Below are 24,773 nucleotides of genomic sequence, written 5' to 3'. Positions count from 1 at the left end.
GAGGAAGAAATCTGCCCAAAGCACACACTAACTAATTTAAAAACATGCTGTCGGGAAAGACTCACTCAACAAGATATTTGCATCCACCACTAGACAGTCCATGGGGGTTATCGCCAGAATGTGACCCGTGAAGATCCGGGGTAGAATAGGCGTCTAAGGGTATTGGGTGGTCAGGCTCGCTGACTTGGTTGATGCATGTCATCGATCCTAATTGCTTGGATCGATGCTCATGATATTAAACACTGGATTGTCTGGTTCAGACTCGATTATTTACAGACCGCCGTCAGATAGCTGGAATATTGCTGAGTGCGGCGTAAAACAACAAACCAACCAATCAACCTGTAAATAATCGAGCCTGACCACCCGATCCCGTTAGTTTTCTCTTACGACAAGCATAGTCGCCTTTTACAGCAAGCATGGGTTGCTGAAGACCTTTTCTACACCCGGATCTTCACGGGTCGGTGAATACGGAGGATGCTCATGGTGACAACAAACTTGTGCTGAGTGAAACAAACCTTTAGTTTACCCTTGATATTCTCACGACCCATGTTTTAAACCGCGCTATAAGCTGGGTCTGCTTCCATCAATATTACGTCAGTTCTCACGAGAGATGAGGAAACTGGAGCGTTCCTGATCATCCCTCAGATGCCTTGGAAGCAAGCGTGCTGAAACCTTTTCATGTCAAGTTTGTTCCTCAGAATGCTAGCAACACTCAATGTTTGTTGTGTTTGTTGTTTAACACCACACTCAACAGAAACAAGCAATATTTATATATGGCGGCAGTCTGTAAATGATTAAGTCTGAACCAGACAATCCACTGATTGAAATGATGAGCATCGATCTCCGCAATTGGGAAACGATGACATACACTGACCCAAGTCAGCGAGCCTGACCCCCCGATCCCGTTAGTCACCTTCAGCGACAAGCATGGGATGATGAAGATCAATTTTAACCATGATACCTGGTATCATCACTATTTGATAGTGATTCATAAACACCTGCTCATGACAGAGTCGGAAACGTACAATGGACTCTACTTTCAGTAGAGATTTTAATCGGTCTTCAGCAACCCATGCTTGCCGTAAAAGGCGACTATGCTTGTCGTAAAAGGCGACTAACGGGATAAGGTGGTCAGGCTCGCTGACTTGGTTGATGCATGTCATCGATCCCAATTGCGTGGATCGATGCTGATGATGTAAATCACTGGATTGTCTGGTCCAGACTCGATTATTTACAGACCGGCGTCAGATAGCTGGAATATTGCTGAGTGTGGCGTAAAATAACAAACCGGCCAACCAATCTTATGATTAAGATGATGTATATGATAATGGGTTTTGTCGCTTTTATTTACATAAGAGGCTTTAAGAGTATAGGACGGAAGTTAGTATAGTACCGTGTCTGTTCTATAAATGAAAAATGAAAAAATGTGGTCATATCCTTTGTGTTGGATTCGTCTAAAAATCAGTTAACTGTATATTTGATGATTATATCTTCATATACTTGAGACTCGTGAAGATCCTGGGTAGAATAGGTCTTCAGCAACCCATGCTTGCCATAAAAGGCGACTATGCTTATCGTTAAAGGCGACTAACTGGATCGGGTGGTCAGGCTCGCTGACTTGGTTGATGCAGGTCATCGATCCCAATTGCGTGGATCGATGCTCATGATATAAATCAATGGATTGTCTGGTCCAGAATCGATTTTTTTTTACAGACCGCCGTCATATAGCTGTAATATTGCTGAGTGTGGCGTAAAACAACAAACCAACCAACCACCCAATTGCTTGGATCGATGCTCATGATGTCAATCACTTGATTGTCTGGTCCAGGCTCAAATATTAACAGACCGCCGACATATAGCTGGAATATTGCTGAGTGCGGCGTTAAACAACAAACAAACAAACAATCATATACTGGACTTATGGTAACAAAAGGTATTTTCTTGGTAATATTTGCAGTAAGGACACATCGATGTTAAAATATCATTATCTTTGGAATGTCTGTATAACTGTTGATCATCTGCGTATATATAACGATTGTTACATCCTTTTCTGATATTATGACAATAATTTTATTTCCAACATCCTGGGATATCCACGCATACACAAATCCAAATTCACCTTTGATGTGCAATCGAGCATTCTCATTTCAAAGAGCGTCTTTCTGAAAAGTTGTTTGATCAGGGTTTCAACATTCAAGGCCTCAGTAAAGTTTTCAAAATGTTTTATGGTAGACATGTGGAGAACTTTTCCAAATTTGATGCATCAGTGACACAGATTATGTACGATGCAATTCCCTAATTGTACCATGACTTGTGTTCTCTTGTGTTTGCAGGTGAACAATTGACTTGTACGTGTTGGTGATGGGTGCCCCCAACTGTCGGCGAACACATGGTATTATCACTATTTGACAGTAAATCATAAATACATGTTTATGATATGGTTATAATTGAACAAAGACTTATAGTAGAGATTTCTTATGATTTTGGTTGGTTGGTTTGTTGTTTACCCCGAACTCAGCCATATTCCAGCTATATGACGAGTAAATAATCGAGTCTGGACCAGACAATCCAGTGCTTGATATCATGAGCATCGATCCACGCAATTAGGATCGATGACATGTATCAACCAAGTCAGCGAGTCTAACCGCCCGATCCCGTTAGTCGCCTTTAACGACAAGCGTAGTCACCTTTAACGGCAAGCATGGGTTTCTGAAGACCTATTCTACCCCGGAATCTTCACGGGTCTTATTATAATTATGGAAATAGTTTTGTAACTGTTATCGGGGATAAACCCCGGTGTCAATGGCGCTGGGAAACGCAAGGTGTGTTAACTATCCACTTTATAATGGAGCGGTCTTTATCATTTACATAATGAAAAGGATCGACGGAGATTATATCTGATCACCCAACGCGATCTTCTGTGGACGTGCCCGCAGACCTTTACTCGTCTAGGAGTAAATGATCTGGTCTTAATGGGTTCGATGCAATGGCGTAATTGTAAAAACTGCTACAGTACAAGAGCGGGCGTATTTCTACATTGCAAGCTTAATTACAGTTACTGCTACAGTGCATGGACGTAATTATAATACAGACACATTTATACAACCACATTAATACAGTCACATTAATACAGCCACGTTAATATAGTCACATTAATACAGCCACATTAATACAGTCACATTAATACAGTCACATTAATACAGCCACATTAATACATTCACATTAATACAGCCACATTAATACAGTCACATTAATACAGCCACATTAATACAGCCTTATTAATACAGTCACATTGATACAGCCACATTAATAGTCACATTAATACAGCCTTATTAAAACAGCCACATTAATACAGCCAAATTAATACAGTCACATTAATACAGCCACATTAATACAGCCAAATTAATACAGCCACATTAACACCGTCACATTAATACAGCCTCATTAATACAGTCACATTAATACAGCCACATTAATACAGTCACATTAATACAGCCACATTAATACAGCCACATTTAATACAGTCACATTAATACAGCCACATTAACACCGTCACATTAATACAGCCTCATTAATACAGTCACATTAATACAGCCACATTAATACAGTCACATTAATACAGCCACATTAATACAGTCACATTAATACAGCCACATTAATACAGCCACATTTAATACAGTCACATTAATACAGCCACATTAACACCGTCACATTAATACAGCCACATTAATACAGTCACATTAATACAGCCACATTAATACAGCCAAATTAATACAGCCTCATTAATACAGCTACATTAATACAGTCACATTAATACAGCCACATTAATACAGCCACATTTAATACAGTCACATTAATACAGCCACATTAACACCGTCACATTAATACAGCCACATTAATACAGTCACATTAATACAGCCACATTAATACAGTCACATTAATACAGCCGCATTAATACAGCTACATTAATACAGCCACATTAATACAGCCACATTAATACAGCCTCATTAATACAGCTACATTAATACAGTCAATGGTATAAGGAACAGAGTAGAATAAAAAACACATTCGCACAAAGACAAAAAGTAGTGCATGTTTTTATTGTGTTACAAACTGAAATGAGATCTCACGATACCCATGGTGCCAAGCAGCGCTATATATGCAAATTGACTTGTTACCGTTGTGGCACCAGAGGGCGGCGGTGGTGGTGAGGATGTTGGTACAGAAGGCGTCGAGACGTTGAGGGCAAGAACACCTAGCCTTGTATGATCAAAGGTCCACCAAATGGTCCGCCACTCTTCTTGCACAGCGTAAATAAACGAGAGTCTCTCCCCAGGAACACCGACCAAGGTTACAAACACGGCATCGCTGGTGACATTGATGCTTTTCACACGTCTAGGTGATATCGGCACGTGTTTAAACCCCTCTCCGATCAGAACTACCTCTGTTTTCTGGGGTCTGCAAGACATGAACGACCTCATGTGATTCAATATCAAAAGCGTGGTCCTACCATGCCGGCTTTTTTTTAAATTGGAAAAATGTCATTTCCAATATAATATATAATTATAATACAATTGCCACACCATGGATAGAATACGTGCCCTGCTCTTCATGGGTGAAAAGGCGACTAACTTAGATCGGGTGGGCAGTCTCAGTGACGTTGACTGCGTTCCCCCATCTTAGTGAGTTAATGAGTGCGTGAGTGAGTTGGTTTTAACGCGTCTTTTAACAGTATTCCAGTTATATCGCGGCGTGTCTGCTCAATGTGGGAGGAAAGCCCGAAGTGATGCAGGTCTCACACGTTTACCGCTTCGGTGAAACCCACGAGCACGGGAATGGTGCTGACAAACCTAGAAACATAATCGGGTCGAACCGGGATTCGAACCCACGATCATAGGTTTCTGGAGTATCTAGGGGACGCAACTCTGCACAGCGAATCGCGGCGCCTTAGACGACTTGGCCACCCGTGGTATAGCCCAACCTGGCGTTGATATAATGAACACCGTTCCACGCCGTCCGGTTACGATAACACGCAATCGCGCAAGCCACCAAGATCCCATTTACATTTATACGAGAAGCGTAGGTTCTTTCCAATTCTATCCAGGGGTCAGTTGTTTTGGGCGCCGCAATTTCGCGCTGCAGAATTACCTAACCAATGATCTCGGGTTCGCCGAAGTGGTATACGTCTAGAACCTGAATCACTAGACCCGTGAAGATCCGGGGTAGAATATGTCTTCAGCAACCCATGCTTGCCGTAAAAGGCGACTATGTTTGTCGTAAAAGGCGACTAACGGGATCGGGTGGTCAGGCTCGCTGACTTGGTTGATGCATGTCATCGATCCCAATTGCGTGGATGGATGTTCATGATGAATATCACTGGATTGTCTGGTCCAGACTCGATTATTTACAGACCGCCGTCATATAGCTGGAATATTGCTGAGTGCGGCGTAAAACAACAAACCTACCAAATCACTTCGGGCTGCCCCCCATGGATCGACACTCATGATATCAATCACTGGACTATCTGGTCCAGCCTCGATTATTTACAGACCGCCGTCATATAGGTGGAATATTGCTAAGTTTAAAAAACAAACAAACAAAACAGTAAATATCTTACCCGACAGTTAGTACCGGTGATGTGAAGACACTGGTGAAAAAAGGGGGCAGATTTGAACAGCAGAGGAGGAGCTTGAACCCCTTGTGGACGCTGACCAGAGAATTGACAAAGTTGGGGTTGTACAGTTTGCTCTCTTGAAACTGAAACAAAAATACGTCATGTGATTGGTGGACGAAATCACACATCCGGGAGTACCTGACATGCGCAAAGAAATGGCGGCCAAATGGAACTCCAGATTACGATTTTTCTCATAAATGGGGATCTACTTGGCCGATTTGAGTGATCTTGGTGTCGAATTATATTAGTTTGCATGCTGAATTCTAAACAACAAAAGTTCATGTGACATTCATGTGTATTTTAGTGTATTTTTCAAACAAGTAAAGTTTGGTTTTCAATATTGTAGTACATGTATGGAATCAAGTCACAAAAACGCAACTGCTACAGAAAAGCATGCATTCCATGCAAAAGTTGACTTTTATACAAGCGCCATGCATTTCACTACCCAAGAATGGATATAAAAACATGTGCTTTAACGGGATTCCATGTGCATTGTTTAGCATCGTGCTGACAACAACCAGTCAGAAAAACAACAAAATTACGCAATTATTCAACATTACGAAATGCTACGCCTGTCCGAAAATGAGCGTCTGCGAGCCATTGGTATGCTTGAAGCAGGATCGAGTCAACGTGATGTTGCAAGACAATTTAACGTCCACAGAAACACCATTTGGCGTTTATGGCAACGTTGGCAACAGACGAATGCAGTCAGAGACCATCCTCGGAGTGGCAGGCCACGCGTAACCAATATTCGACAAGACAACTGGATTCGAACAACGCACCCACGAAATCGATTCTAGCCAGCAACAGTGACTGCAAGAAGCATCACTGGCCTTCGACGAATATCTTCACAAACCGTACGTCGTCGCCTCAGATGTGAAGGGGTTGTCGCCAGAAGACCCGCCAGACGTCCCATTTTGACAGCACGTCTACAGTGGTGCAGACAGCGTCTACGCTGGATGGCCATGCATTGACGAGTCTCGTTTTCACCTCAGCCACAGCGATGGACGGATTCGAGTGTACCGACGTCAAGGTGAATGTTACGTCAATCATTATGTCATGGAAGAAGATCGGTTCGGGGGTGGCAGCGTTATGGTATGGGGTGGGATTACAGCATGACAGAGGACCCGTTTGATAGTGGTAGAGGGAAATCTCAATGGACAGCGCTACCGCGACGAGATCATCGGCCCTATTGTGTTCTACCGCTTTTGCGTCGTCATGGATTCTCTTCAACAAAACAACGTGAATGTCATCCCCTGGCCGGTTCGCTGATCGCTCACCAATCGAGCACATGTGGGATGAGATGGATCGGCGCCTCACGTGTCAAACACGTGTTCCACAGACACTCCAGGAACTTCGAAACATGCTCCAGAAGATATGGACAGATATCCCACAGGACTTTGTGCGACGTCTGGTCCATTCCATGAGACGAAGATATGTTGCTTGCATCGCAACCAGAGGTTTTGTTAAGTGACATTTTGGCATGTTCATGTTTTTGTTTTTTTTATGAAATCACGCATTTTCTGAAGTCAGTTTGTCAAATTAAACCATTTGAACACTTACATGAGTCTTTTATCTGTTGCAAACCGAAATTGTTTCAGATTTGGTAAAAAAAACAAAAACTTTTGTTGTTCAGTATATTTTGTCAGGGTATAGCCAATTAAGGAGTCTTTTTCTGATATTTTGCTCAATGTTTGGAGTTCTTCTGAGATGACGAGCCAGACCTTGAAGCCATTTTCTGAGGAGTGATTATCCGGCACTACCAGGACACACTGGTGACAATTACTGCTGTGGAACTCGGCATGGGGTTCAAAATCAGCTAAGGAAATTTTTTCTTATACACTTAGTGTCCCAAATGCTGCTTAATCAACCCCGATCAGTTGAGTTGTCGCACCTGAATCGACAGGATGTGCCAGCGCGGGAAAGCCGAGCCAAGGGTATGGGTTTTTGGTTTGGTTTGTTGTTTAACGCCGCACTCAGAAATATTCCAGCTATATGACGCCGGTCTGTAAATAATCGAGTCTGGACCAGACAATCCAGTTACTGATATCATGAGCATCAATCCACGCAATTGGGATTGATGACAAGCATCAACCAAGTCAGCGAGCCTGACCACTCGATCCCGTTAGTCACCTTTTACGACAAGCATAGTCACCTTTTACGGCAAGCATGGGTTGCTGAAGACCTATTCTTCCCCGGAGTCTTCATTGGGGTTCATAGTTATCCGGATGGTGTACAGATTGGACGGGACTTGAATAATGCTGGATGAACGACCGGGCGAGGTGTAGGGCAAATGCATGAACCTCGTTGTATCCCATAATGGAAGCTGACCATGATACAGGGTGGTAAAAGGATAAACCCACGACCCTGAACATAAACATGGCTTCAAATACAAGATCTTCACCGCCGCCATAAAGCTGGAATATTGCTGAGTTCGGCGTTAAACAACAAACCAATCATTCGAACTTGCAAAATGCATGTTGAAATGTAAAAGATAACAATATGGTACATTACATCTGGTCCGAATTGATCCGTTATAGTCACGTTGTATTTGTGACGGCCTTCCAGGGAAGAAAAGATCATTCCAAATGTATATTTCCCGATCACGCTGTAGGTTGTCCAGACTTCACCCTTTGGGCCCATGCTGTTGTTGTAGGCTCCCTGTGAACATACAGGATACATGTTGTAATCTTTCTAATGTTTGTTTGTTTCCTGTTTAACGCCGCACTCAGCAATATTCCAGCTATATGACGGCGGTCTGTAAATAATCGAATCTGGACCAGATCACCCAGTTATTGACATCAAGAGCATCGATCCATCAATTGGGATACGATGACATGCATCAACCAAGTCAGCGAGCCCGACCACCCTGTCCCGTTGGTCGCCTCTTACGACAAGCACAGTCGCCATATACGGCAAGCATGGGTTGCTGAAGACCTAGTCTATCCCGGATCTTCACGGGTCAATCTTGCTCATGGAATGGGCAACAGGTTTAATATTTTTACACATTCACAAAAATGTTTTATTGACATGTATAACAGCAGTGTATGATTATACAATATCACATGTATAATATACGAATTACTTTATAAAAAAATTCTCATATGTTATTTCAAATCAAGAAATGAATATGTTTGAAGCCTAGTGTCTTGATATTGCTCGCTGACTTGGTTCATGCATGTCATCATATCTCAATTGCGTGAATCGATGCTCGAGATGTCAATCACTGGATTGTCTGGTCCAGACTCGACAATTTACAGGCTATCGTCATTAACCGGAATATTACTGTGTGCGGCGTTAAACGACAAAGAACTAACACTCCTAGTTTTGTTTGTTTTTGTGTAACGCGGCACTCAGCAATATTCCAGCGAAATGACGGCGGTCTGTAAATAATCGAACCTGGACCAGACAATCCATTGATTGACATCAAGAGCATCGATCCATCATTTGGGATACGATGACATGCATCAACCAAGTCAGCGAGCCTGACCACCCGATCCCGTTAGTCGCCTCTTACGACAAGCACAGTCGCCATGTACGGTAAGCATGGGTTGCTGAAGACTTATTCTACCCCGGATCTTCAGGGGTCCACTCCTAGGTAATGCAGTTGGGCGCTTAACTATTTTAGCCAAATGATGACGTTACCTCCATGATCTGGGCATCAATTGCTGTGGCTGGTTTTGATGGACCAAGAATCAGACCATCAGCATTGCAGCAACTAAAACAGAAGAAAACGAAATACAGGCCATTGTAGCAGTGTTCTGGAGATAATTTGTCGTGGATCTCGACAATACATTTTCATATTATGTGTCCACGGGTACTAAGACTAATCCAAAGAAGATATCTACAGTAAAGTACGGTTATAACGAACTCAAAGGGCCTACTAATTTTAGTTCGTTATAACCGTAGTTCGTTATATGCATATTTACAGCATAACTACAGCAAATAGTCGGGACCAAAAAAGTAAGTTCGCTATATCCGTCAGTTCGTTATCAGCGTGTTCGTTATAACCGTAGTTTACTGCATACGGAAACCATTGGTAGCATCACAAATCCTAAGATAGGACGACATCGTAGTACATGATAGAGAATAGATAACGTACTACATAACAGAGACTAGATGTCGTACTACAAGAAAGAGAATAGATGGCCTTAATTCAGATCTGAAAGAGTTCTTACATTCCCGTATTCATCTGATTCTGTGAATGCAAATTCACTCATTCTGCCCAATTATTAATGAAGACTAGTTTTATCTTCACATGTAAAGAATTACATAAATTTGTCGTCTTTACTATATTGATTAATATGCATGTCACCTAATTTTTGTCCATAGTAGGAACAACATCGATTTGGAAAACATAATTTGAAGCTTTTTCGACTAAACCTGAAGGCTGCTGTTTTGACGATGTGGTGAGGTGAGGTGAATTTGGGTTTAACGTCGCGTCCAAGGTAATTGCACTTATATAGCGACGTGTATGCGCATGTGTGTGTGTGTGTGTGTGTGTGTGTGTGTGTGTGTGTGTGTGTGGCTGCTTGTACTAGTCGAGACTGATGCCGATTTATAGTACTAGCATACTGAGATACCATGCCGCAGTTTAACATGAATACCCCACCCAGACACAGTATACTGACTCCGAGCCGACCAGTCCTTGTTTTAGCCCTTATTGCCGAGCGCCAGACAGGGTAACAACAAGTGCTATCTTTTAACGTCTTTTGGTATGACGCGGGCGGGGATCGAACCCCTGACCTTCCGCTCTCCGTGCGGACGCTCTACCACTAGACCACGGAGGCGGTCCTCCCTGCCGTGACATTACTGGAATAGTATTGTTTAGAATATTGTTGTCGGAAAAATATTGTACAACATGGAAGCAGTTCATAGCGGACACACTAGACCTTACCTTTGTGCTACGTTGAATCTCACGTCCGAATTTATCTTGTTCCCAAGGCCGACTGCGCCCGTGCTGATAGTGGCAACCATAGATTCAAATTCTAACCGAGTGTCTAGAAAACAACACGTAATCTCAGTGTTATTTGTTTGTTTGTTTGTTGTTTAACGCCGCACTCAGCAATATTCCAGCTATATGACGGCGGTCTGTAAATAATCGAATCTGGACCAGGCAATCCAGAGATTGACTTAATGAGCATCGATCCATGCAATTGGGATCGATGACATGCATCAACCAAGTCAGCGAGCCTGACCACCCGATCCCGTTAGTCGCCTTTTACGACAAGCATAGTCGCCTTTTACGGCAAGCATGGGTTGCTGAAGACCTATTCTACCCCGGATTTTCACGGGCCGTTTATGTATTGGTTTCAACCCTGTAAAATTTTGTAACGTTTGTAATGTTTTGGTCAAATCCAATTTTCAAGTGTATCCTTCGTTTGTCCGGCATCTCAGACCAATGCATATTTCGCATATAATAATGTGAACGAGTGATTGAATGCGCCCCCTACACGATGTTGCATGCTGTAAAACAATGTAAGACATTCAAATTCGAATCTTATCCAGTTGACTCTTGATAGAACGGTTCGTTGAATTATTATCAAACTCAGTTCTTACTTGAAGAGTTTGTAAAAGCATCATGGGTTGAAATGAAGCTGTCTTTAAAAGGAGCGAGTCCAAGAGCATTTGCAAATATCGAGGTTATTCCAATTTTCCACTGATCCATGCTTTCCCCAAAGTCCTCACTGACCCGCGCCTGGAAAATAAATAAAAGCAGACAATTCAGTGATTGATATCATGAGCATCGATCCACGCAATTGGGATCGATGACATGCATCAACCAAGTCAGCGAGCCTGACCACCCGATCCCGTTAGTCTCCTTTTACGACAAGCAAAGTCGCCTTTTACTGAAAGCATGGGTTGCTCCCCAGAAACCTTTGCTGGTTGTAAGAGGCGACCAAATCCATCCGGAGGTCAGACTCATTGATATGTTTGGTAGCGTGTCCTTTATCCCGAAGGCGTGGATCTTTGCTCGCAATGTCTATAACTGTAGTCTACCATGATATTGAAACATTTTTCTATTCTGATTGGTTAAAAAAGGTTTGCTTTTTGCTACGGAAACCACTTTTAACTATATTAAGCCTTTCAACATAAAAAAAACATGCATATGAATATCCTTCATATCGATTCATTAAACATTGCTGCCGAACGATCACTCATAGGAGCTGCAAAAAGTATCGATATTTCCTCTATTACAGTCTGGGTCTCACAGACATTACTCTAATACACACCGGGACAACGGCTCTCGCGAAATTAATAGATGGCCTTGCATCCAATAGAGGAAATATGGTACAGTAAACTACGGTTATAACGAACTCAAAGGGACCACTTATTTTAGTTCGTTATAACCGTAGTTCGTTATAAGCATATATACAGCATAACGACAGCAAATAGTCGGGACAAAAAGTAGGTTCGTTATATCCGTCAGTTCGTTATAAGCGTGTTCGTTATAAACGTAGTTTACTGCAGTTTGATTGTCAGTTCCTCTTTAACATAGAACGGGCCCTGTTCCATAAAGCGGTCGTAGAGCTACAACTTCCGAAAGTGTGTGTTTAAGTGTGGGAGTTACGATCGACATAACGCTAAGATCGGAATGTGGAACGGGCCCCTGGAGCACTTTTACATATAGTCTAGGCCTAATTACGCTTGTTAGGGTTCCGTTAGATTGGATTGTATTGGATTGTTGTTTAACGTCGCACTCAGCAATATTCCAGCTATATGACGGCGGTCTGTAAATAATCGAGTCTGGACCAGACAATCCAGTGATTAATATCATGAGCATCGATCCACGCAATTGGGATCGATGACATGCATCAACCAAGTCAGCGAGCCTGACCACCCGATCCCGTAAGTCTCCTTTTATGACAAGCATAGTCACCTTTCACGGCAAGCATGGGTTGCTGAAGATCTATTCTACCCCGGGATCTTCACGGGTCGGTACTGTTAGAACCCTAAAATGATACGGTGATTAGAAGTATTATGTAGATGACGGAATAAGCCGAATGGATCCGAATGCTCTTTGCACATACCTGAGTGACAGCGGGTATCTCTAGAGACTGCAGGGCGTGTCTGGGAAGGGCGCCGCTGTATTGTATAGTGATGCCATATCTCTCAGCAGCCAGACCCATGTCCACCAACCATTGCCTACCCAGTGTCAGGTTTGTCTGGAACTCTTTCACCAATAACGACTGTTCCTTCATCCAGTCCTGAAAACACTCAAGTGTTTAATAACCCCACCATCTTCCCAAAGCAATGGGGTTAACTGACTATAAAAGTCCAGTTTCCACCCTTGCCGAACTAGGCTGGTATTATGGAGTTCGATTTTGGCTGGACTAACGAGTCTATGCATAGTCCAATCAAAATCGCGAACCGAAAACGAAATCCGGTTGGTAAACTGTCATTCAGATTTCGGTCGATTGCAGTATTTGCAAAGCATTTCACCGCCAACTCGTTGGAAACAGATATTTTCCAAATCTTTTCAAGTTTTTAATCAAGGTGCTCATATGATTTGATGCACTTCGCGATGTAAGACCCGTTTTATCACAATGTAGATCTTGATTGTCGATGAGATCGTCATTTGGTTTGAAACAAATGCAAGTGATACGAGATTGGTCCATAGGAGAGGCATAGAAGGGACTTAACTCGTAACAGCCACTGGTGGTGCAACAATCGAGCCCAGGAATTCCAGCCTAGTTCGGCAAGGGTGAAAACAGGACTTTTAAAGTCAGTTAACTCTCTTGCCTCGGGACGACGTCACCCCACATGCATCTCTGCTCTATATTTCATAGACACCGGAATTTCGACGTCGAAAGTAGAACGAACAACCATTAAACGGTGCAGACCATTTAACATACAAGTATTGGATGGCAAGAGGCAATGGGAGTATATGTTTGAGACATTGTATCCGCTAATGCTTCAAGAAATGCATGTACATCTTTCCCCCTTGGATCAACATACATGTAAATTTTCTTCTCTGAATCGTCAAAAAATTGTTTTTGTATTATAATTATTTTAATAACATCCAGAATATCAAGCGAAGAGTTTTAATATTTTAAAGACAAGGACAATCTATGTTTTCCAGTACCGTCATATAGCTGGACTATTGCTGAATTCGGCGTTAAACAACAAACAAACAAACAAAACTACATACAGCCTTGAAGAAGTGAGACTATTGATCACACATCAATTCGACCCTGTATGCATTTTCAGATTCAGGGCGATTGATACAATGAGGCACATGTACGGTCTTACCTGTGTCTGGGATTCTGTGCTTCATTGACAATATTAACCTGCGTATACCCTTTACAAGATATGTCACAATTTGGCTTATATTGTTTGTTTGCTTCTTTTTAACGCCGCACTCAGCAATATACTATGATCGCGGTTTGTAAATAATCGAGTCTGAACCAGACAATCCAGTGATTGACATCATGAGCATCGATCCACGCAATCGGGATAGGATGACATATATCAACCAAGACAGTGAGCCTGACCACCCGATCCCGTTAGTCGCCTCTTACGACAAGCATGGGTTGCTAAAGACCTATTCTACCCCGGATCAACAAGGGGCCTTTGACTAGTACTAATGAGACACGTGTTATACCTGTTGGTATACTTTAAGTCCCCAGGCCTTAGCTTTAGAGAAGAGGTAATCCCAAAAGTCCTGAAATAATAGAAAGTCAACATTCATTGTCTATCATTTTACAAATTTAATGCACAATAAAACGTTTGCGATAATCGCAATTACACTACGTAGGCCACAAAATTATGGACAAGAGTCCAGTCATTTTGAATCCTCGCATCCAATGACAACAAAGTACACAAAGCATTACGGTAGACTAGAATATGTTTAGCGCTGACAGAACCATCTGACTTGTGGTAACTAAAGAAGCTACTGATCCATCAAACAACTTTGACTTCGTACGAATTAGTGAAACCCCGCATCCAAATATATATTAAACACTTACCCCTCCAAGGGGAACAGCTGAGGATCCACTGATCAAGAAGGAGAAGTTGCCGCCATTTTGTGAAGCATATGATGTTTCGTTTGACCTTGAAAATTACAATACGCAATGTCAATATGATACGGCACGATGTGATCGTTTCTGTTCCTGTAACCAAATTAAAATCAATACATTATTTAAATTGATAAATTAACTGAAAACATGAGAAATTGTTTTAGCGTAAAAAATATATGTTTGAATCCAATTGTACCAATCATTGTACCAATCATTAGTTAGGTGTAGAAGTAGTTCGTCATTAAGTTTGTCATGACTACTTACCAAAACCCGTTCTGAAGAACAATGGCTAGTCCTGTTTTTTCGTGCAGAAATCTACAAAAGAGAGTTTGTATCAATATAAATGTCAATGCGAAATTACAATAATTACAAAGTGTGATTAATCATTGCTATCTTTACACAATAGCCCGTAGCAATATTCCAGCTATATGACGGCGGTCTTTAAATAATCGAGTCTTGACCAGACAATCCAGTGATTCATATCATGAGCATCGATCCACCTAATTGAGATCGATGACTTGCATCAACCAAGTCAGCGAGCCTGACCACCCGATCCAGTTAGTCACCTTTTACGACAAGCCTAGTCACCTTTTACGGCAAGCATGGGTTGCTGAAGACCTATCCTACCCCGGAATCTTCACGGGTTGTTACTATAGAGAAACAGACTGGTATAATACTCCCGAACGCCATAATCATGCAACTTTGCACAGCCAATTACGGCGCCCTCGTAAACTGGGAACCAGAAAACAGTGTCTTTTAATTTTGATTTTCGTCCACTTGAACTATTGCACGAGCTTACTAACTTAGAATCTTAATGTATTTTAAATCCTTGGAAGTACCACAGATATGTCTTCAATCAGTGCTACAACTGTGAGGTAGCTCGGCGGTTGGTACCTACGTTAGGCCGTCAGGTACTGTGCCGTTCCTGGGTGTCAGTGAGATCGTTCCATTGTTGTCGTCTCGTTCATACAGCCAGTCGTCCAGTTGTACGTATCTGAAACATTGTCATGCTCTCGTCACATCTAAGTGTACGACACGTTTGAGACCAGTGCATTTATATGGCGAAGTGTGTGTGTGTGTGAGCGTGCGTGCGTGCGTGCGCGTGCCTACATGTGTGTGTGAGCGTGCGTGCGTGCGTGCGTGCGTGCGTGCGCGTGCCTACATGTGTGTGTTTGCGTGTGTGCGTGCGTGCGTGCGTGCTTGCGTGTGTATGTGTGTGGTGCTGACCAGTCCTTGTTTTAGCCCTTTTATCCGGGCTCCGGGCTGTGAGGATAACGTTTAACGTCCAGTGCTGATATAGTTTAACGTCGTTTGGTATGACGCGGCCAATAGATCGAATCACTGACCTTCCGCTCTTCCGTGCATGCACGTCGCTATATAAATGCAATAACCTTAAAAAACAAACATTTCACCTAACCTCACCCATAGTACAAGACACGGGGGGCGTCGGTGATTATTCGCCTTGACTATACAGAAACATCACCTTTAATTACACATCAATCTGCAATCTGGCAAACGAGATTCCACTGTGTTTATTACCGTCAATAATACAATGAGTTAATGCAAGGTAACAACATGTCACCATGTTATCTAAAGGTACAATGTAGGTTATGTGAAAAGAAATAGTATTTAATTGCTCTGATGTGACCGCCTCCGTGGTCTAGTGGTGGAGCGTCCGCCCGGAGAGCGGAAGGTCCGGGGTTCGATCCTTGGCCGCGTCATACCAAAAGACGGTACTTGTTGTTACCCTGTCTGGCGCTCGGCATTAAGGGGCTAAAACAAGGACGGGCTGGCTCGGAGTCAGTTTACTGTGTATGAGTGGAGTATTCTTGTTAAACTGCGGCATGGTATCTCAGTGAGCATCAGTCCACACACACACACACACACACACACACACACACACATGCACGTCGCTATATAAGTGCAATAATCTTGGACGCGACGTTAAACCCAATTTCACCTCACCTCACCTAATTGCTCTGATTGTATAATTAAAACACAACTGTAAGGTAATGTCATGTCACCATGGTAACTACAGGTATTTACATACATACTTGTAAGGTACATGCTTCTGTTTCGGACTCTCTTTCAGTTCTAGAAGTGTGTCTTCATAATCTTTACCCTCCTCCGGAGCATCGTGATAGGCCGTGCCTGTATCAATGTAGCACATCAGTCACAAATCCAACACAAAAAGTGATGTGAGAAACAAATACACGTGATTTTAATGTCGATGTTGAGGCATTTTATTTATGTGTGACAGTTGCTATGGATACCTTCGTCCGTCCAGTACCCCATATTCGTGAGGGTGATGTCACTACTTCTCAAATCCCTTTTTCCATACCACTTTCTCATCAGTTTGCCCCATCCTTCAAACGCCTGCAAAATTAGAGAAAATCAGTGTTAAAATATATGTACATATAAATATAATTCCTATTGACATTAAAAGTATTCCGATCAAAGGTTTTAGTATACATTTTATACATAAAAGTATACATTTATTAAGTTTGTGTTTGTTATTTAACGGCAACATCAAAACTTTATTACGGCTGTTTGTAAATATTCGAATCTGGTCAAGATAATCCAGTGGTTGACACTATCAGGATTGTACGACCACTTCACAGAGGTGAGGTGAGGTGATATGGGGTTTAACGTCGCGTCCAAGATTATTGCACTTATATAGCGACGTGCATGTATGTGTGTGTGTGGCTGCTTGTACTAGTCCGGACTGATGCTGATTTATAGTGCTAGCTCACTGAGATACCATGCCGCAGTTTAACATGAATACCCCACTCAGACACAGTATACTTCAGTTCTTGTTTTAGCCCCTTAATGCCGAGCGCCAGACAGGGTAACAACAAGTACCATCTTTTAACGTCTTTTGGTATGACGCGGCCAAGGATCGAACCCCGGACCTTCCGCTCTCCGGGCGGACACTCTACCACTAGACCACGGAGGCGGTCTAATGAAAACAACATATTTTTCAACGGAAAATCTTTTTGAAATATCTAGTTCGATTGAATCGTCATGGGAAGTTGTGTGCAAAATGCCAGAGGTCGTGGATTGTGAGCTACTGAACCCATGGCAAACCTTTGAAAGAATCTGCTGCGCGGATTCCTACAGTTTGCACATCTGATTTTTGATTCATACCTAAACGAAACGATCGATATACACAGTCAATCCTTAAAATATACCTATACCTACATTGTTTATTCCTTCGCCGTAGTACATTATTGTCTGGTATTCAAACCCAGCTGGGATGAAGTCAACGGTCCCCATGATGCCCCAGTGAAGACTTCCTCGGAAAAATCCCTTTTTGTTCACCCACATTGAAGCGGACATAAACTGGTTGAAAGGGGAGATAACTACCGCACTTCCGGTGGGATTGAACATACAGACTGGTCCACCTTCATATCCGTCGCGCATGTCTATACCAATCGGATTCGTAACATTGTACCTAAGAAGTCAAACGACATATAAGATATTATGGATAATATGGTGAGTGAGTGAGTTTTCGTTCAACGCCGTTTTGAACTCAATTTCAGTTACATCACGGCACCGCCGTCATATAGCTGGAATAGCGCTGTGTGCGGCGTTAAACAACAAACAAACAAACATACAAACAAATACATCACGGCGTGTTTTCTTGATCTGGAAGGAAAGCCCGAAATTATTGATCGGTTACAAGTTTGGTGAAACCAGTGAGTTAAATTTAACTCACTCACTCACTCAAATTCTATCAATTGCTTGCATGTTTGCAATATTTCAAATGAATTTCATTTCCCTGAATGAGTGAGTAAGTGAGTGAGTTGGGTTTAACGCCGCTTTGAACAGTATTCCAGTTATATCACAGCGTGTCAGCTTTTGTGGGAGGAAAGTCTGAAGTGATGCAGGTCTCAGATGTTTACCACTTTGGTGAAACCCACGAGCACGGGTATGGTGCTGACAAACCTAGAAACATAATGAGTGAGTGAGTTATGTTTAACGCCCCTTTTAACAGTATTCCAGTTATATCGTGGCGTGTCAGTTTAATGTGGGAAGAACGCCCGAAGTCATTCAGGTCTCAGACGTTTACCGCTTCGGTGAAACCCACGGGTATGGTGCTGACAAACCTAGAAACATAATCGGGGCGCACCGGGATTTGAACCCACAATCATATGTTTCTCGCGTGCTCAAGGGACGCAACTCTGCACAGCGAATCGCGGCGCCTCAGACGACTGGGCCACCCGTTCCCCCTCATAACATAATGTTGGCGAATCGGGATTCGAACCCACGACCATAGGTTTCTGGCCTGCCCATGGAACTCAACGCTGCACAGCGAATTGCCGCACCTTAGACGACTGGGCCATCCGTTGTCCTTAGTCCACTCAACATGACTATACAGTAAAGTACGGTTATAACGAACTCAAGGGGACTACTAATTTTAGTTCGTTATAACCGTAGTTCGTTATAAGTACAGTAAACTACAGTTATAACGAACTCGAAAGGACCACTAACTTTAGTTTGTTATAACCGTAGTTCGTAATTAGCACATATACAGCATAACTATAACAAATAGTCGGGACAAAAAAAACAGTTCGTTATATCCGTCAGTTCGTTATAAGCGTGTTCGTTATAAACGTACTTTACTGTATATATACAGCATAAATACAGCAAATAGTCGGGACCAAAAAAGTAAGTTCGTTATATCCGTCAGTTCGTTATAACCGTGTTCGTTATAACCGTAGTTTACTGTATATGTTTCTTCTATTCTGTTGTCTTTTTCTGTCGTTTGAATGTAAATAAGGAAAAAGGCCCGTTTTATTCTGTGCATTAAATGAGTGAGTAAAAGTTGCTTTAAGCCGCTTCAGCACCTGTGCATTAAAAGTGTGCATTAATTTAAATGTGGGCTCAAGATAACGTCGGCATGAATACCTGAAAGACAAATATAAATTCAGGATAGATAATGGATCTATAAAAAGTAGTGACATCGCAGATGTTTTTAAAGCACATATTTATTCTTACGTGGCCATTGTTTTCGCTTCGTCTCCAAGCCAGTTCCCCCCGAAGGACAGATACCCCACCTTAGCAACTGATGGAAAGAAGAACTCGAAGTTTGGAAATCCTCCAATAATAGTCACATTTGGCGGTGCCTTTGTTCCTGGGGTGTCCTTCAAGAATTTCTGAAATTAGCATTAATTTCAATAAATGAGACACTATTCAATATGTACAATTTGGTGGTCAACACGAAAACAAGCTTACTCGAGCATCCAAATCTATTAGATATATATCTTGAATGCTAATACAATGCCCACGTCAGCACACCGCCTGAAAGATTTATCTCGCCGAATATTACTGAGAGAATGACCCTTTAACATAGCGCTTTAAAGACAATTCAACTCACTAACTATGCCATGAAAACATACAGCATAATTTACAATCTAACCGTATAGTACAACCGACTATACTGACTCTGATATGAAAGCATAGTATATTCACTACCACACCGAATATGCATCCGTCACACAACCACATGTATTTACCAAGACATTATATTAAATGACCGAATAGTACAACCGGCACGCAAATACTTACTCTGACATGCACACACAGGATATTTACCTGATCGAATAGTACAACCGGCACGCAAATATTTACTCTGACATGCATACACAGGACATTTACCTGATCGAATAGTACAACCGGCACGCAAATATTTACTATGACATGCACACACACAGGACATTTACCTGATCGAATAGTACAACTGTCACGCAAATATTTACTATGACCTGCACACACAGGACATTTACCTGATCGAATAGTACAACCGGCACGCAAATACTTAGAAATGAAAACATACAGGACATTTACCTGATCGAATAGTACAACCGGCACGCAAATACTTAGAAATGAAAACATACAGGACATTAACCTGATCGAATAGTACAACCGGCACGCAAATACTTACTATGACATGCATGCATAGAATATTTACCTGATCGAATAGTACAAGCGGCACGCAAATACTTACTCTGACATGCATACACAGGACATTTACCTGATCGAATAGTACAACCGGCACGCAAATATTTACTCTGACATGCATACACAGGACATTTACCTGATCGAATAGTACAACCGGCACGCAAATACTTAGAAATGAAAACATACAGGACATTTATCTGATCGAATAGTACAACCGGCACGCAAATACTTAGAAATGAAAACATACAGGACATTTATCTGATCGAATAGTACAACCGGCACGCAAATACTTAGAAATGAAAACATACAGGACATTAACCTGATCGAATAGCACTGCTGGGACGCAAATACTTAGAAATGAAAACATACAGGACATTGACCTGATCGAATAGTACTGCTGGGACGAAAATAATTACTATGACATGCATGCATAGAATATTTACCTGAGCGAATAGTACTGCTGGGACGCAAATATTTACTATGACATGCAAATACAGGACATTTACCTGATCGAATAGTACAACCGGCACGTAAATACTTTCTTTGATATATAAACTCACAGGATATTTACCTAATCGAAAAGTTCAACCAGCGTGGAAATACTTAAACATGGAAACAAACAGGATATGTACCTGTCCGAATACGACAGCCGGCACGCCCCCTTCCACATAGCTCTTGATTGACAGTTGTATCGGTGTGTCATCAGCATAATAATTGTAGGTGATTCTTTTCCAGAACCCTAGCATGTCCTGTCCTTGGTCATTCTCAATGTTTCTTAACGTTAGGTTTCCAAGCTGGCCAAGAGACCCTTCAGTTGTGTATTTGCCTCCATTGGCAAAGAAGAACGCTTGTGATCCCCTTATCCACTGTGTGCCGTTCACGTAGACGTTGTAGTAGCCAGTGGCAGATGTCTCCACTCTTAATCCCTCGCCGCTGACTGAAGGAGAACAAATTGCATTTGTTAATGTTAGTATACAGTTATCTCACGTCAGTGTATAAAGACCGGAATCTGGAGACGATGTCAACGTACCAGACAAGCCACAAAGTCTGATCAACCGATCCCTGTCATAGTCACCTCTTACCAATGAGTGAATATTGTTTTATGCCAGGTTTAGCAATAGTTAGCTGGGGGTACTAGAAAGGGTTTAACATATTATACCCTTCGGACAATCGAACCCTGTCCTTCGGCGTGATGAGCAAACGCATTATCCACCAGGCTACCCGCCGTCGGCCTTTTCTGACTCGGAATCTCAACAAGGTTAGTTGTTATTTAGGAATTTAGAATGTTGTTAGAGAGGCAAAACACAACAGCATGTGTTCCTGAGCAATAGGTAGGGCGAAACATTAGAAGAGACAAAACCCTTTCTATGTTCATGAGAAATCCCAATTGTACGCTTCCGACTATATCAGTGACATGTGTTTATGAATCACTATTGAATAGTAATGATACCAGGTGGTCGCGAAAGGGTTCGCGTATCCTGCTTCACCGGTGGCATCCGTCACAAACGCATGCAAAGGCACGCCAATTATTCGAAGAACTCAGAAAGGTATAATGTCTGCATATAGAAACAAACTTTTCAATTGTTCCTCAGACCAAAATAGAACATAAAAATAAGCAACACAAACATATTTAAATATCTACAAGCAAATGAATATTGTCTGACTGTTAAGGTATTGCTGAGTAAGAGTTTTATGTATGACATATGTCCTTTGTATTCTTTCAATGAAGGGACCAACCATTATAGGTTTTTTCTTGGAGCCGTGATTTTGGTCTGAATATTTGTTTGGTCATTGTCGTCATATGGATCATATGATAGCCAGATATATAAATTGTTATTTTCCGTATAAAAAAAACAAAAAAGCTTGAGAAGAATCCAGAGGAAATACTTATGCGGAAGCGTAAGATCAAAGATAATTTCTGTAGCCCAGTGTGTATATTTACTGCCAATATAATATTATAACAAAAACCAAACACTGGATCATATTCCACAAAGCTATATCAACGCTTCAATAGCTTTACCTCTTAAACTCTACTTAGACGCATACGGTTGCTCGTAGAGTTCCGAAAAATTCAAAGCGTTACGATAGCTTTCATGAAGCGGTATTCCGTGGACCACTAATTCATATATCGATTGAATGCGACAGACATACATTGCTTCTCGTTTGTGTCGCAAAACTCCCATAAATTAGCCATTTATGTGTCAATGAGTGAGTAAGTGAGTTTGGTTTTACGCCACGTTTTGTAAAATCCCAATAGAAAAGGGCCTCGCACATTGTACCCATGTTGGTAATCGCACCCTGTGTCAAGCGAATGCTATAATGAACAGGCTTCCCCCATATATCAAACGTCCATATATCAAACGGGATTCCGGGTTAGAATAGATCCCCAGGAACATATGACCTGAAAGACCTGAAAGACCTGAAAGACCTGAAAGATCCTGTGGTCAGGCTAGGGGACTTGGTTGATGCATGTCGTCGTATCCTCACGGCGTAGATCGTTGTTCATAACATCAATCACTGGATTGTCCAGACTCGATTATTTACAGGCCGCTGTCTCATATCGGAAATTTTGCTGAGGGCCGCGTTAAGCAAAATACAGCAGGATATAATTACTCTGCAATTGTGTTAGAGTAAATATATATTATTTCTATAAAGATATGATAAGTAAAACATCTATAATATAGTAGGGGGAGGGGGGTGGGGGGGTGGGGGGGGTGGGGGCGGGGGGTCGGGGAGCCTAGTGGTTAAAGCGTTCGCTCGACACGCCGGAGACCCGGATTCGATTGCCGACATGGGTACAATGTGTGAAGCCCATTTCTGGTATCCGCCGCCGTGATATTGCTGGAATATTGCTAAAAGCGGCGTAAAACCATACTCACTCACTCACTCACTCACTCACTGTAATATAGGGTATAGACATCGTATATATCAAATTAGGTTCATCTGGCATTTATTCATATATTTGAAATTTTCATAATTTTAATTTTATTTTATTATTCACGATGCACGGTAAAAATTGTCGTTCACACGATCGCGATATATAAATTAAGACGATGCTCCTTTATATTAAGGTCAAAATGTTATAGGCCCTTCGATTGTTTTGAGTGAACACATACATCATATATTAAAGAATTCTTACTTACCCTTCTGATGTAGTGTTACAAGAAGTAATAGCAGTATCACGTTGATGAACTGTTTCATTCTGAATGTAGTACCCAGCGACGGCAAGGTGACCTCAACTGCCTGAAGCAATGTTGTGAGATGAAAAGGACAGTCGCTGGTATCACATGTCTCAAACTGACCCCAGACCCCATGACCCTTGACACTCCATATTAGCGTAAGTACTGAACAAACTTTGCATTACAAAAGATTCGACGAAATCAGTCCAAGATACGATGTGATAAGCCGTGATAATATGATGCATCAGTTTCGTACGTGTGGGCGAGATAATTGATTCATGTCAACATAGGTGTAATCTTCACTATAGCAAAATAAATCGGATTGAAAACGTCTTCATTATAAGAAATGAATGGGATTCAGAAACCTCTACCAGCTCAAAGCGCCTCACTATGGGACATCATATGGGATTCAGAAATCATCCCCTTTGGATTTAAAGTCTCAAAACACCCTCAGTATTAGAAATAAAATCGACCAGTGAAGATCCGGGTTAGAATAAATCTTCAGCAACCCATGCTTGCCGTAAAAAGCGACTATGCTGGTCGTAAGAGGCGACTAACGGGATCGGGTGGTCAGGCTCGCTGACTTGGTTATGCATGTCATCTTATCCCAATTGCGTGGATCAATGCTCATGATATAAATCACTGGATTGTCTGGTCCAGACTCGATTATTTACAGACCACCGTCATATAGCCGGAATATTGCTGAGTGCGGCGTTAAACAATATACAAACAAACAAGAAATAGAATCGGTTTATACTGCAGTCATTAAAGGAAAGGAAATCCGATTAAACAAACCTTTGAAATAGGCTTGGATTATTACGACAACTAATAAAAACACACAAGATAAATAAATATCAGTTTATCAATGTTCATCACACAGAATACCGTGTTGTGTGGTGTTAGCGTGGTGTGTTACTGGTTGCCGAAGCGCCGCTC

The 24,773-nt window shown here is 41.9% G+C and overlaps 1 protein-coding gene across 1 annotated transcript; it reads right to left on the bottom strand.

The window, feature by feature from the left end:
- Nucleotides 1–4,081: 4,081 nt before the first annotated feature.
- LOC139459881 (uncharacterized) lies at nucleotides 4,082–23,911 on the bottom strand. The gene is made up of 17 exons (XM_071241595.1): nucleotides 23,802–23,911; nucleotides 21,291–21,595; nucleotides 19,696–19,853; nucleotides 17,896–18,148; nucleotides 16,968–17,070; nucleotides 16,749–16,845; nucleotides 15,593–15,688; nucleotides 14,959–15,009; nucleotides 14,644–14,728; nucleotides 14,280–14,339; nucleotides 12,706–12,882; nucleotides 11,234–11,372; nucleotides 10,572–10,674; nucleotides 9,320–9,392; nucleotides 8,189–8,335; nucleotides 5,618–5,757; nucleotides 4,082–4,458 (listed from the first exon to the last, which is right to left on the bottom strand). The coding sequence occupies exons 1-17, from the start codon at nucleotides 23,857–23,859 to the stop codon at nucleotides 4,107–4,109; spliced, it is 2,397 nt and encodes a 798-aa protein (XP_071097696.1). The 5' UTR covers nucleotides 23,860–23,911; the 3' UTR covers nucleotides 4,082–4,106.
- Nucleotides 23,912–24,773: the final 862 nt, after the last annotated feature.

The sequence above is a fragment of the Haliotis cracherodii genome, unplaced genomic scaffold (assembly GCF_022045235.1).
Source record: "Haliotis cracherodii isolate W230 unplaced genomic scaffold, xgHalCrac1.p SCAF_13, whole genome shotgun sequence".
Classification (NCBI taxonomy): Eukaryota; Metazoa; Mollusca; class Gastropoda; order Lepetellida; family Haliotidae; genus Haliotis; species Haliotis cracherodii.
This window is presented reverse-complemented; position numbering and strand designations above follow the sequence as displayed.

Coding starts and splice junctions, on each gene's coding strand:
- LOC139459881 (XM_071241595.1), bottom strand. CDS start 23,859: ATGAAACAGTTCATCAACGTGATACTGCTATTACTTCTTGTAACACTA. Junction 18,149..19,695: donor GAAGCGAAAACAATGGCCAC/GTAAGAATAAAT, acceptor TTGACTTCTTAG/GTACAATGTTACGAATCCGA. Junction 12,883..14,279: donor GACTTAAAGTATACCAACAG/GTATAACACGTG, acceptor GAGTGTTTTCAG/GACTGGATGAAGGAACAGTC.